Source organism: Scatophagus argus, chromosome 4 (genome assembly GCF_020382885.2).
Source record: "Scatophagus argus isolate fScaArg1 chromosome 4, fScaArg1.pri, whole genome shotgun sequence".
Taxonomy (NCBI): domain Eukaryota; kingdom Metazoa; phylum Chordata; class Actinopteri; family Scatophagidae; genus Scatophagus; species Scatophagus argus.
In genome coordinates, this window is record NC_058496.1 from 22829760 (window position 1) to 22842424 (window position 12665).

The 12665-nt window shown below is 38.9% G+C and overlaps 1 protein-coding gene across 1 annotated transcript in view; it reads right to left on the minus strand.

Annotated features, from left to right (window-relative positions):
* The window catches only part of mmp11a (matrix metallopeptidase 11a), a 28002-nt gene extending 18725 nt beyond the window's left edge, over positions 1-9277 (minus strand). The window contains exon 1 of the mRNA XM_046385848.1: positions 8749-9277. Within this exon, the coding sequence (XP_046241804.1) occupies positions 8749-8853 (105 nt within the window). The 5' untranslated portion in view covers positions 8854-9277. The remainder of the gene's footprint in view (positions 1-8748) is intronic.
* Between the last annotated feature and the right edge of the window lie 3388 nt (positions 9278-12665).

Sequence of the window (12665 nt, forward strand, 5' to 3'; positions counted from 1 at the left end):
GCATGACATTCAGAAAGTAGCCTGGCCTCCACTCCTGGTCTCTGATCCTGTGCTTGACATTCATGTACTGATCAGACATGACTCTCACAAACACCACCAGACTATTTCTTGTACAAGTTATAACCCTGAAATGTAATAATTACAGAACCAAAACCTCAAACTAGCTCTAGTTTGCCATTTAGCAGTAGCAATAGGGCTCAAATTCTCAAAAGGACTCAAAAGGAAACTCAGGATGTTGATTTCAGTATACAAACCTTGCATAAAAAGGTCAAGGGAGTCTTCTTTTATATATATCCGAACATTATATATAATATATCCAAAATGGCCTATATCAAAGGTTGGGCACAACAAAGTAACCCAGAATGTTTTGTATTTTCTGAATCATGGTTGTTGATTTGATGTTTAACTAAGATAAATCAACTCTTCTTATCTTGGGAGACATGAACATTGACTGGTTTTAACCAGTGCTTCTGATCATTAAAAAATATCTGCATTGAGTTCAATCTCACACGATTTATCTCCACCTCGATTGGAGTTTTTCTCCCCAGCTTCGGTAATTCGGATTACTGCCCAATAGCATGCATCCATGACAAAAATCAAATCATTCTATTTCATCTTTACCCAATGAAGTAGTTCTACCACTATCTCAGTTGTTAAGACTACAGTATATGTGAAATATTAAATGAACACTGTTCGATGTAATCTATCATTTGGCCCCTCATAACGGAAGAGTCTTTACAGCACATCATTGCTTCCTTTTTGAGAAAGATGGGTGGCCGTCGTGAGAGAACAACACTGTATTCTTTTTATGTACAAAGCAACTCTCAGTTACCTACCTCTGTATATTATGTCTTTTTAAATGTATGCACTGCTCTAGATCCCACGACTGTTTAATCCTCTAAAATTACCATACTGACATCAGGATTGGAAAACTATCTTTTAAATTTTATGCTCCACAGAAGTGAAACAATTTACCGAAAATTACAAGGTTGGACTCGCTGATCCCTTTTGCTCGGTTTAAAGCCCTTTTAGCTGGCTTGGAGTAGTGTGAGTGTTTGTGTTTCTTTTGTGTTTGTCCTGTGGTTTGTTTATATTGTATATATATATATTAGAGACAATGAATTATTCAGACATACTACTTTTGTATGTATTTCTTGGCTTGCTTTCATAGCCCTATAAGCACATAACACCTATGAAAAACAGAATGGACTGCTCAGAGTGGGCCTTGTATGAACAAAAATGTAATGAAACAATGAAAACATTTATTATGGAATATACACCAATCAGTCATAACATTACAAAAACTGACAGGTGAAGAGCATGACCTTGATCATTTTGTTACAGTGGCACCTGGCAGTGGATGGGATATATCAGGCAGCAAGTGAACATTTTGTCCTTGAAGTTGATATATTGGAAGCAGAAAAATGGGCAAGAGAAAGGATTTGAGTGACTTTGATAAGGACCAAAACAATCTGCTACGGATGGCTTGGTGCCAGATACCACAGCATACCTTCAGCAGACTCGTGGAGTCCATGCCTTGACAGGTCAGGGCTGTTTTGACGGTAAAAAGGGGGCTGCTCAATATTAAAAGTGTGTTAATAATATTGTGGCTGATCAGTGTAGACAGAGTCAGCATATTATATTTGAGCAACAGAAAGTTAGTGCAATAAAATCTAACTTGGACGTGGGATGAAAAGCTTTCTATTAGATAGATAGATAGATAGATCTAGATAGGCGTCTGGACTTGTGAAGATTTGACTTGAAGACGTTTCACTACTCATCCAAGCAGCTTCATCAGTTCTGAAAAAACTGTCTGGTGGGGAACAATTGTCCTCACAATACTTGTACTGTCAATAACTTCGACCTGGTTCTCCAACGGTTTTAAATTGGAAAGCTAAATTGTTAAGGGTCGTTCAACAAGTTTTGCAGGTGATCCCATGTCAATGACACAGCCCCTGAGACAGACATTTTATGACCACGCTTGCATGTTTACGTGTAATTGCACACAATGGAAGTCCTGTCAGGAGACTTTGTGACGACGTTTGAGGAGGAAGAAAGAAATAGCCCCGGGACAATTAGTCTGTCATTTTCTGCTGAGAATGCAAGAAGTCAGTGATGAGACACAAAACTCAGCCTGAAGGTGTCATGGTTGCTTCTCCATGCTAACGTGAAAGAGTTTGTGATGATAGTGCTAGGGGCCGTCCACTACAAGTATAGACATATCTAGCTTGTCATCGGTGATGACAAGCTCTGCGATGCAGGGGATCTGACAGTGGTATTCAGAGTGCACAGAGAAACATGTCTGTACACGGCATGTTTGAAGAGTGTCTCCACTCTAACAACAAACCCACTATCATCACCCCCACTAGGTCACTGTGCTTTAGTTTGACATGACTAAGAACCTGCAGGGAGTCAGAAAGCACCCACATTTTCACTGCTGCTTTGACTGAATCCAACTTCGTGTATGCTCTCAGTCACATCACTTGAGTAGAGGGGACCCTTCATTAAATACCTTTAGCAAAGGTGGAAAGCAATTAGGTGCATCAACTAGTACCATACTCAAAAACTGTAGTAGCTAAATGTATAAAAGTATAGTTAAGTAAGTATTTCTTACAGTAAGTGCTTGCTTTTTTTCATTCTGTGAGACATTCTCCTTTCCACTACGTTAGAGGATATTTTTGTTTTTCATTTCTTTGCTTTCTTCGGTCAGTCCTTCCACCTTTTCATGCACAAAAGTCCTGATGGCAAAACTAACATTTTACTGCTAAAAGGCCAATTGGTGACTTTTTACTGAAGTAAAAAACTGAACACAGGATTTTACTTGTGATGGATTATTTTCACACTGTGGTACTGCTGCTTATTGGAGAGGATCTGAATTATCAAAGATAATTTGTTGTTGTATTTGATATTTTCATAATTGATAACTATTGCAGTTCATACACCCAAACCGACAATGTTTGCATTCGGGTATTGTTTATGCATCAAAGCTTGATCTCAACTGTTATAATATATCAGCACATCACTGATCCACACCACTGGACACACGTTCCCTCATTACCACAAACACACAGTGGCGGGCCATCAGGACCAGCAAGGCCTTCTCAGCTGGCCTAAACGCTATCAGAAGCACTGACCTACATTTACAACCTAAATTCTAATATTTGTTCCATGAAACTGTATTAATTTATTTCCAACAGTTTATTCTCATTCCGTCGCATTTCTCTCGGCTACACTGCTTCCAGTACGTGTATGTGGATGTTCGATTTTTGTCCAATCAGATTTCAGCCTCTATGTGTTGCCATGTCAGTCTAATCTGCCCAGGGCCTTCAGAATCAATAGCGCTGGCCCGCGCAATTTAGACTATATTAGCCATTGACTGTTTCTTTAACCAATCACATTTCAGAATCCTCGCTGTGATGCTTCCCAGGGCCAGCTAGCTAGCTCTGTGAGGCGTCAGTATTCTTCCGTCCTCTGATTGGTCACTCAAAGCAAAAGTCACAGCCAATTGCGACTAGCCGTTCTGAACTGCTCCGGATGACGTACATGGCACAGTTGCGGTTGTAGTATAGAGGTATGGAATTGTCTTAACTGTGTTTCTTGCTGTATTAATAATGGTAATTATCCTCAAGACGCGAAATTCCTCTTTGTCTAATGCCACACCTTGTCATATTGTGTTTTTGGATAGTATCAATGTTTTTTTAGAATTGCGACGTGATAGTGGTTGTATTAAGAGGTGGACTAAGTCAGGTATGTCCCCACCAAAGGCGCAGGTACCACATGCACGACCGACCACTGCGAACACTCACACTCTCTAGTTTATTTTTACTCAATCCCACGTACCAACTGAGAATTAATCCACCAATGAAAATAGACCTCAATTTTTCTCCTGTTTGTTAGCTAAGATGATAGTGTACAGTTGTAATTTGTAACTTCTGAGCCTTATTTATCAGACGATATATTTTATCTGTTTATTTAGTAGGAACAAATTGACTTGAGACACAAAGAGTTTTGGATTTAATCTTTTCACGGGATTTGTTAACTAGCTTTTACAGCCTTGAAGCATGATGTAGCTTGACGAATTTATTTGGGATACATAGAACAGTTTTATTAGAACAAAATCCTATATATATCCTATTAACATATATTTTCACACAATATACACTCCTGAGTATTTTAGATTTCAGGCTGTGACAAATTTTGTAAAAAGATTTGTAACACTATCTAAAAGATAAATCGATATTTTAACAGAATAAAATAATAATCTGAAAAAAAGCGTGTTCAGCAATCAGTCAAAGACCACTTTGTACACTGGCATTAGCAGCAGCAGATCACATCGTATTGCAATCATACAACATGTGTTTTGAATCAGGGCAGTAGGAAATCTCTAACTGCAGCACAAGAAGTGAAAGCTTGAGGGAAAGTTGGTTCATCGAAAAGGAAATGAAAAAAGTTGATCAAAAATTCCTCCTGACATTCACAGATCATCACAGACTGATGAGATGTAAATATGGGTATGAGGGTGCATTTACATTTAAAGCATAATTCATCCTGGTTTATTGGTTGTTGCAAAGAATCTACAGTTGCTGCCGATACTTATAACAAGAATCTACATTATAACAGACTAATAAGAATAATAAGAGGTGCATGGTAAGTCAGCAGCTCTTTCATCAACATGATATCTAACTGTCCTAAAGAAACTGCCTCAACCTAATAACAGTGAATCCAGATGATAGGAAGTAAGTCATAAGTGAGTGTTTACATGAGGAGACAGATAAGGTTTCAATTTGAAGGGTGTGTTCTCATTGAAAAAACAGAGACAAAGGATTGCTTACAGTGAGAGAGGATTGATAGAACCAGATATGGGGAATGTGGGGCAGATTTTTCATCAACAAATGTCTCGTTATCAACCCGCTTACTCTCCTAATCCTATATAACACTTGAAAATCAGAAACACCCGGCAGTGGAAGGTGATATAAACCGTCTGGTTATCTGCTTGAATCTCTTATCTTTACTGGCACAAAAAAACTCTTCCGCTGAGACCTCTGACTTGCAGCTCTTCATTTTGTCTGGCTGCAGAATGATTTACTGATGATTTCATAGCTGACTGTGATATTATTAATAAGCGCATGTCCCAAGAAGAGAAACAGTTACAAGACAATGTACACTGCCAAGATAGTGTATGCTGCAAAATGCTGCCGATCTTCTGAGGGGATTTTTTAATTTATTTTTATTTTTGTCTTTTTTTTTCTTTTTCTTTTTGCGTCTTTGTTTTTTTTTAATGTAATTCAGTTACTGTTCGGGGTAGAGCTGAGTTGAGATATGAGTCATAAGGTCCCAAGACAGAGTTTAAGTCGGGACATCACAGATAGTTCACTTCAACGTTCAGCCCAGTTAGTAAGAAATTTGTTTTTCGAGGGAAAGTGGGGTGATTTAAAAGTACAGTGTTAATTGCAGCACCAAATTTAAAGGTGCAAATTTTCATTCAAAATTTGTTATATCAAAAAAAAAGAATGAATGAAAAAAATGAATGAAAATTTCAGGGCAAACTATTTTTCTTACTAGGAAGTTATTACCAATCTCTGGACCTCAGTGACCTCCTACCAGGCTATGGCCATGAGCAGACATGTGTTTTGAAAATCGAAAATTGAAAGGTGTCTCTCCATTTCTTGCAATGGTCAAAGATGAAAATCAGTTATTGTAACTGATAACATCTCCAGCTGTCATCTTTGTTTGGATCAATGATTCACAATGTGAAATTAATGAACATGCAAACTGGGGTTCAGTGCCATCCAGAAACTGACTTAACCATCACCATCCTGCCAAACTCACCAAGTTCTGACAGGAATCATTCAGTCAGCAGAACACCCTGAACCATAAATATTTTAAAATCATGCTGAGGTTTGAGGCCATCCCTCCTCTCACCTTGTTAATGGAGGATTCTGAATGAGGCAGAGGGCTCCTCTCACTAACTAACAAAAGCATCTGATCAACTTTATAAAGGAGGGGTGCATGTGCCTTTTAACTGCATCCCCCCTGTTGTGTCTCATCAGCCACTCACAGCCTGACGCAGCTGTGACCTAGATCTATTCGATGGGAACCCAAGCCAGTTCTGATGTCACCTTTGCTCTCACGGTTCTCTGACCAATCATTTTGCCCAAAGACATCAACATGATGGGGCAAAGAAAGGAAGGAAAGGAGAACCCAAGGACTCAGATTTTATTGACAAAAGCAATATCCAAACAGTTAGCTGTTAGCCCCACCTCTTCACTCCAGAGAGAAAACAGGCACTTTGTAAATCCTGCTGCCCTGAATGCCATAGACTCTGAGGCCTGTCCAGGCCTGTGTAATCACTCACTCTTTTGTCAACAACAGAGGAACAAATTGACAAAACGACAGATTAGACTTTCTAGTGAAATGACCAGCAGACATAACAAAATTGTCACCGCAGGTGCAACATAGCTCTGATAATGTGGGGCTCGAAAAGAGTAATGTTTCATATGTATTAACCTCTCAACTCAACATAAAATCACGCTGTCAACAAAGACAAAAAAGAAACAAAGAAAAATGTCATAACAATACAGGCCTGACTTCACATTACTGTGAATTAAGCTTAAATATTACAAGTATGCAGAAACATAGTGAGGATATTAATGAATCAACATGAGGGAACCATAAAACCTAACCTAAACCAAAGATCATTAACTTATCATTATGCCAAGAGTATATTTCATGTACAAGACAAAAACGAAGATTAAAATCCGTTGTGGATTTACGACCTGAGTGATGCAGAATGAACATTTTTATTCCTACTCAGGCACTATGTTGTATGGATTAGCACCACATGACTTCAGGGTTTAGCTATAGGCTGAATTTGCTCTGGACATTTATACTGATGGACTTTCTTGTGTTTCTCATTTGTCCTTTTCCTTTTCCTCCTCAAAATGCCTGGCCATGACTCACTACTGCCATTAGCAAAAGCAAACCTGGCAAAAGGGGCCCCCAATGACTGCTGGGACAGTTGCAATGACAACTATAAAGCTCCTTAGACCTCGCTTAAAGGTTACTGTAAAGTGCAGCACTGCCACCTCAGACCCCCCACCCCCTAAGTGGGGCATTATGTAAGGTTCTTTACTGGAGATAAAAACACCACCCAGCACTAAATTTCTCATGATATGGCCAGTTGTCCTCCCCTGACTGACAGGTATTCTACCAACTTTGTGGTATGTATTTCTCTCTTAAGTACTTGTCAGAAAAATGCTATTTTACCTTCTTTATCAGCTTTGCCCCAAACTGCTCTGACTGTGATTGACTGATGCTTCATACCAAACATTATTTACCATACACTATACATCAGTCTAGCTAAAAATAAAATCACTTAAACCCTTCTCTGGAAATTCAAGACTATTCTCTGTATTTACTACATTCTTCCCTGTAATTGCTTATCTGAGTCATTTGTTTTGAAAAATTATTTATATTTCTGTGTACCAATAAACAGGACATTCCTGCAAAAAAGCATGCATGCTACACCAGCCTACTCTGAGTAAATAAAAGTTTAAGGCTTGCGGAAGTAGTAATATGATACAGAAGAAGAGAGGATATAAACAAGAGAGACACGAATGGGCTTTGGCAAACATAACGGAATCCAAAATTACAATACTGGATCATATTAAGAAGAAATATTAGAATGAAAAATATGAAATAATGAATTGCAGCATGTGGTCTGAGGTGGACAACAGCAGAAGGGCAAAGACAGTCTAATAAATGTGAAATGAAAATCACATTAAAAAACATTAAACTCGTGAGTGTGACAATATTTGTACAAATGTAACGCGTGCCACTGACGCCATCATGACGGGTCCATATGGGAACCCCTCTCTTTTATGGTGTTGTTGACAAAATGCCTTTAGACCTGTTATTACTGCTTCCTGCCCTGCAGACAGGGGAACTCAGCAACCTTTATTTTCTCTCTCTCTCTCTCTCTCTCTCTCTCTCTCTCTCTCTCTCTCTCTCTCTCTCTCTTTCTCCTCCCCAGAGATCAGTCCTGGCTGCACTGAGGCAAAACCAAAACATTCTGCTGTCATCCCGCATGCAAGGAGAGGAGAAGACGTCAGGTTTTGACTGGAAAGTCATCAGGGCTTCCAGTGCTGCTGAGCAGACAAAAAATAAATAGTGATGATAGTAATTTTTCAAAGTTAAAGCAGCTCCCGGGCTGATTACAGTGGTGGGTCAGCTTCTGTGTGCGCGTAAAATAGCCATTTTCTTAATTACAACATAAGTGACAATGGTCATGATGATTCCGAGGAAATGCGAGGTAGGTTGCACTTGTAGTTGCAGATATGCTTTAGTTAAATCTTAACATAATTATTTATACAAATAGGGTGGCTTTTTATTTTGGACCAAAGTGACTCATTCCGCTCCAGCGTTTGCATAGGCAAACAATTGCATACTATTGTACATGTGTGTTTAGGGGGGTAGGGGGAGTTACTTGTAGCAGGAGAGAGAATGGAGAAAGTCAACACTGCAAATTCCTTGAAAATGCAAGAGAATAAATCATTTCCCATGCAAGTGTGCAACAAGTTAAACCAAGTTGACTTACTCTGCACCAAAACATCAAATGTTTTCATACGTATGCAGTGAAAAGTTCTCTCTTTTTTTTTTTGATTCGAATTAGAAACAAATAACCTTTAATTTGTTTCTAATTCGAATCAAAAAAGAGGGGGGGAAAGGGGGGAGCATCATCCAACTCACCGCTGCAACTTTGTACCTGCTGGATCCCCGCACTGGAAGACAAAGCGTGCTCGGGAGACACTGCAGCGCGAAGACGCAACAGCACATGACCAGAAAAGTCCGCATCCTCACCGCCGTCTGGAGCCGTTGTGGTGCACAGGGAGGCTGGTTTTGGCGCAGCTGTGTGCGGTGCGCAATGCCGGGAGTCACACGGCTGCAGGATCCGGGGCGACTTCTCTTTAAATAGACTCTGATTTCTTTGTTCTTCTACGTTTTTTTCCTCCACATACACTCGTTTTTTTTTTTTTTTTTTTTTTACAGCCCAGGGCTGATAATACCACCCGCTACCATGTGACTCTTAACCCTTTCTCTTCCGTTTGCCCGTCAACGCAGAGCAGATGATGACAGTTTAGCTCTGCGTATTTCTCCCATCTGTTGTTTTCGATGTTATGAACACCAAGAAACTCGGTGTTAACTTTTAGGAGAAAAACACCATACTCAATATTTCATATTAAACACCATGACCGAGCATGCACAGGCAGGCACACTCCAGTACCTATGGGAATATTATAGGATTATTATAAGAGTATTACAAGGACACAAAAGTCCTAACCAACCGTCACAAAACACACTACAATTCCATTTAAATCCTTTTCATGAGAAGGGACAGATTTAGCCGGTGTTAATACAGTATACCCAGTGCACACCTAAGAATCAAAAGAAAGTGAATTTAGTTTTCCACACAGTTTAGTAGTGATATATCCATGACAACAGAAATACTGAGGTCATCATTCCGAGTCCCCACTTGAAAAAACTGGTCACACGTATCTCTGTGTTTGACATTTTGAAGCTTAACTCAGTCAGTCAATATTAATCTGTGTTTGTGTTATAAAAGAATTTAGTTTCGCACTTATACAAGAGTTTAGGACTCGTGATGACCAAAACATAAACATAAAAAGTGATCAAAGTCTATGCAACAGAACCAGAAATATAATCTTTTTCATTGTCGAAACCTTACGCCTACATTACCCACAATGCAGCTCAGCCACCAACAGCTCATTCCGGTGTGTTATACTTGTCAGCTGGTGCCGTCTGGGGTCTCTACCCTCCAGCAGTGTAGAGGAGCTGGCTACACAGATCTATATTCACTTCCTTGGAAGATGCACCCAGATTTTCAGATTTTTCTTCAGCCCCAAATGATGATGACTTGAGTGACATCACTTGAGGATATTTATCAGTCTTCACTCAGCTCCCTCTGGAGCCACAAAAGGCTTGCTACTTATTTTACATTTACAGGCTTTGATGTGGTGGCATTCCCCTCTAAGTGCAGAGCTGGAGTCAGGATTAGCTTAGTTTGGCATGAATAGGCCTACAGGGAGCAGAGTGAAACAGCTATCTCGGCCCTGTCCAAAGAACAAAAGTACGTTCAGCAACTCTAATTCTTGGGAATTAACATGTTGTATCTTGTTTGTTTCATCTATACACAAAGACAAATGTAAAAATGACAATTTGTGGATTTGGGGGAGTTACCTTGAGGTTGCTAGCCAACTAGCTGAGATGCTGAACAGAGGTTCTGCGTGGATGGATAAATTGTTTTTCATCAAGTCTCAGTATACAAACTGTCTCTCTCACATTTTTATTCTTGCACAGATTTTACAAACAAATTCTAACATGATTATTTGAGAACTATAGATGTGCTGGAAGGTGGAGAGTTTTAGACTTTGAACAGAGACAGGCTAGGTGTTTCAAGTCCGCTAAGATTAGACTAAGACTAACTACCTCTTCATTACATCTCTGTGCTCAGTGAACCTGTTTAAGATTGATCATCAAACTCTCGGAGACAGGAAATGTCAAAGTGTGGATAAAATGAGGAATAATTATGATGTTAATAACCAATATGAAGGGGGGAGACAGTGTGTGTGAATTGTAGTCTCATGGGAATGGATTGAGTTTTTTGGAATAAAGAACAAAAGAATACAATTTGGAGGAAAGTAATCAGCTGATTTAGCTGTAAGATAAAATGCATAAGATCCACGGTTGGACCCACTGGAGGTCTCTGATCCACTTGCATCCCTTTGTGTAGGAAAAACTGTGAGTTGGTTTGAGATCATTTCTATAATTACAACCACTAATAGCAGCAAAGAATTTAGCAGAGCTTTCCTGTGTAATGGCTGTCAGGTTTCTGAAGGCTATTTGGACATAAAAAGGGAGGGGGGTGTCTAATAAACTGTGATTGCCTGACAAGGAATTGCAAGCTCTGCACCACATCAGGCCTCTTATCTTATAAGTGTAATGAAAGGGAAAAGGGAAAGGTTTTATACAGTGACACTACCAATTTCTGGACAGGAGACTATAATTAATGTCTCTGGTTGCAGATGTGTTATGTACAGAGGCCAATTAGAGTTAAAGCTGAGACTGTATTGGTTAAATATCAGTGGATTTTGGCTTTTACCTTCTTGCTTTTTGTGTGAGTGGTGATACAGGCACACACAGTATAGGTATATAACATCATAACACACAGTAACAGTAATAACCAAAGAAGAAGTTTCTGTTTTCAACAGATATATAACATAAAGACTCATATCGGTCAGATGTATCTTTTTAGCCTTTTTTTCATTCATTTTCTATACCGCTTATCCGTCAGGGTCGCAGCCTCTCCCAGCAGGCTACAGGCGAGAGTCTTATCTTCATTTATTTCAGGAATTGTCTTTGCACCATTGGCCCAAAAACAAATAAAATTTAATAACAAACAACTTTCAGCACAGCATGGGCACTCCTAATGTGTGCAAGGTAAAGAAGTGGTTCATCATTTTAAATTAACTTCTATGTTTTCTTGCTGTGAGTGAAGATGAAGATCAATAACAATATCAGGCCTGTGTGTTGCAGACGGAGCTGGAGTACAGACATTAATTTAGCTAAAAAAAAAAAGTATGACTCTGTCTAAAGTGTAAAAATAAAACTCATTAATGTTTTGTCTCATTTGTGGCACAGGCAAGCAAAAATGTAAAAATGATCATTTGGAAATTTAGGTGGTGTTAGCCCTACAGGGGATAAGAATGACAGAATGTGCATTCTCGATAGTGTTGCAGCTGTTATTATCTGTCATTGTCATTGTCATCTGTCAATCATTCATCAGAAATGTATGAGCTATATATGAAAGACAAACACCCATATAAAGAAAAGCTCCCAACAGAGGAACAAGTGCAAAACTGAACTTATAATGTCAAGGTTAAACCACAAGCTGTTACAGATTAAATAAACCACATACATGTTTATACATGACACCAACAAAAAAGAATAATATCTTCCCAAGCTTTTCTCTTTACAGGCTTAGTTATCCCAAAAATTGATTGTATAAAATATTAGATTGTTATGCTTTTATCAATGGAATCATGATCAATAGAAATAGAAAACAACAACAACAAACAAACAAAAAAACTCTTTAAAGTCAAAGTGAAAACAGGTTTCTACATAGTGATGTCAAATAATTAAAAATATATAATGCAAAATAAGTGATTCCATAAATATTCACCCCATTCAAGTCAGTATTTACTACATGCACCTTTCTTTGGCCGCAATCACGGCACTAAGTCTGTGTGGTTATGTCTCAATCAGGCTTGCACATCTGGACACTACAATTTTACTCTACTCTACTCTTTACTTTTTTTGCAAAACTGCTCAAGCTTTGCTAGGTTGTGCAGGAATCAGGTGTGAGGGGTTTTTTTTGTAAGTTTTTGTCCCCTCCAAAAAGGCCAAATTATATTGACTGTGATTCAGTTTATAAAAGGGGACAACATCCAAGGGGGTGAGTACTTTTTACAGGCACTGTATAAGAAGCTAGGTGTATACCCGCGTTACTCATTGGTTAGCAGGTTAGCTAATAGGCAAATAGGCAAAACTCTGCAATAATTAGTAAGCTGACACTTTGAGCCCTAAAA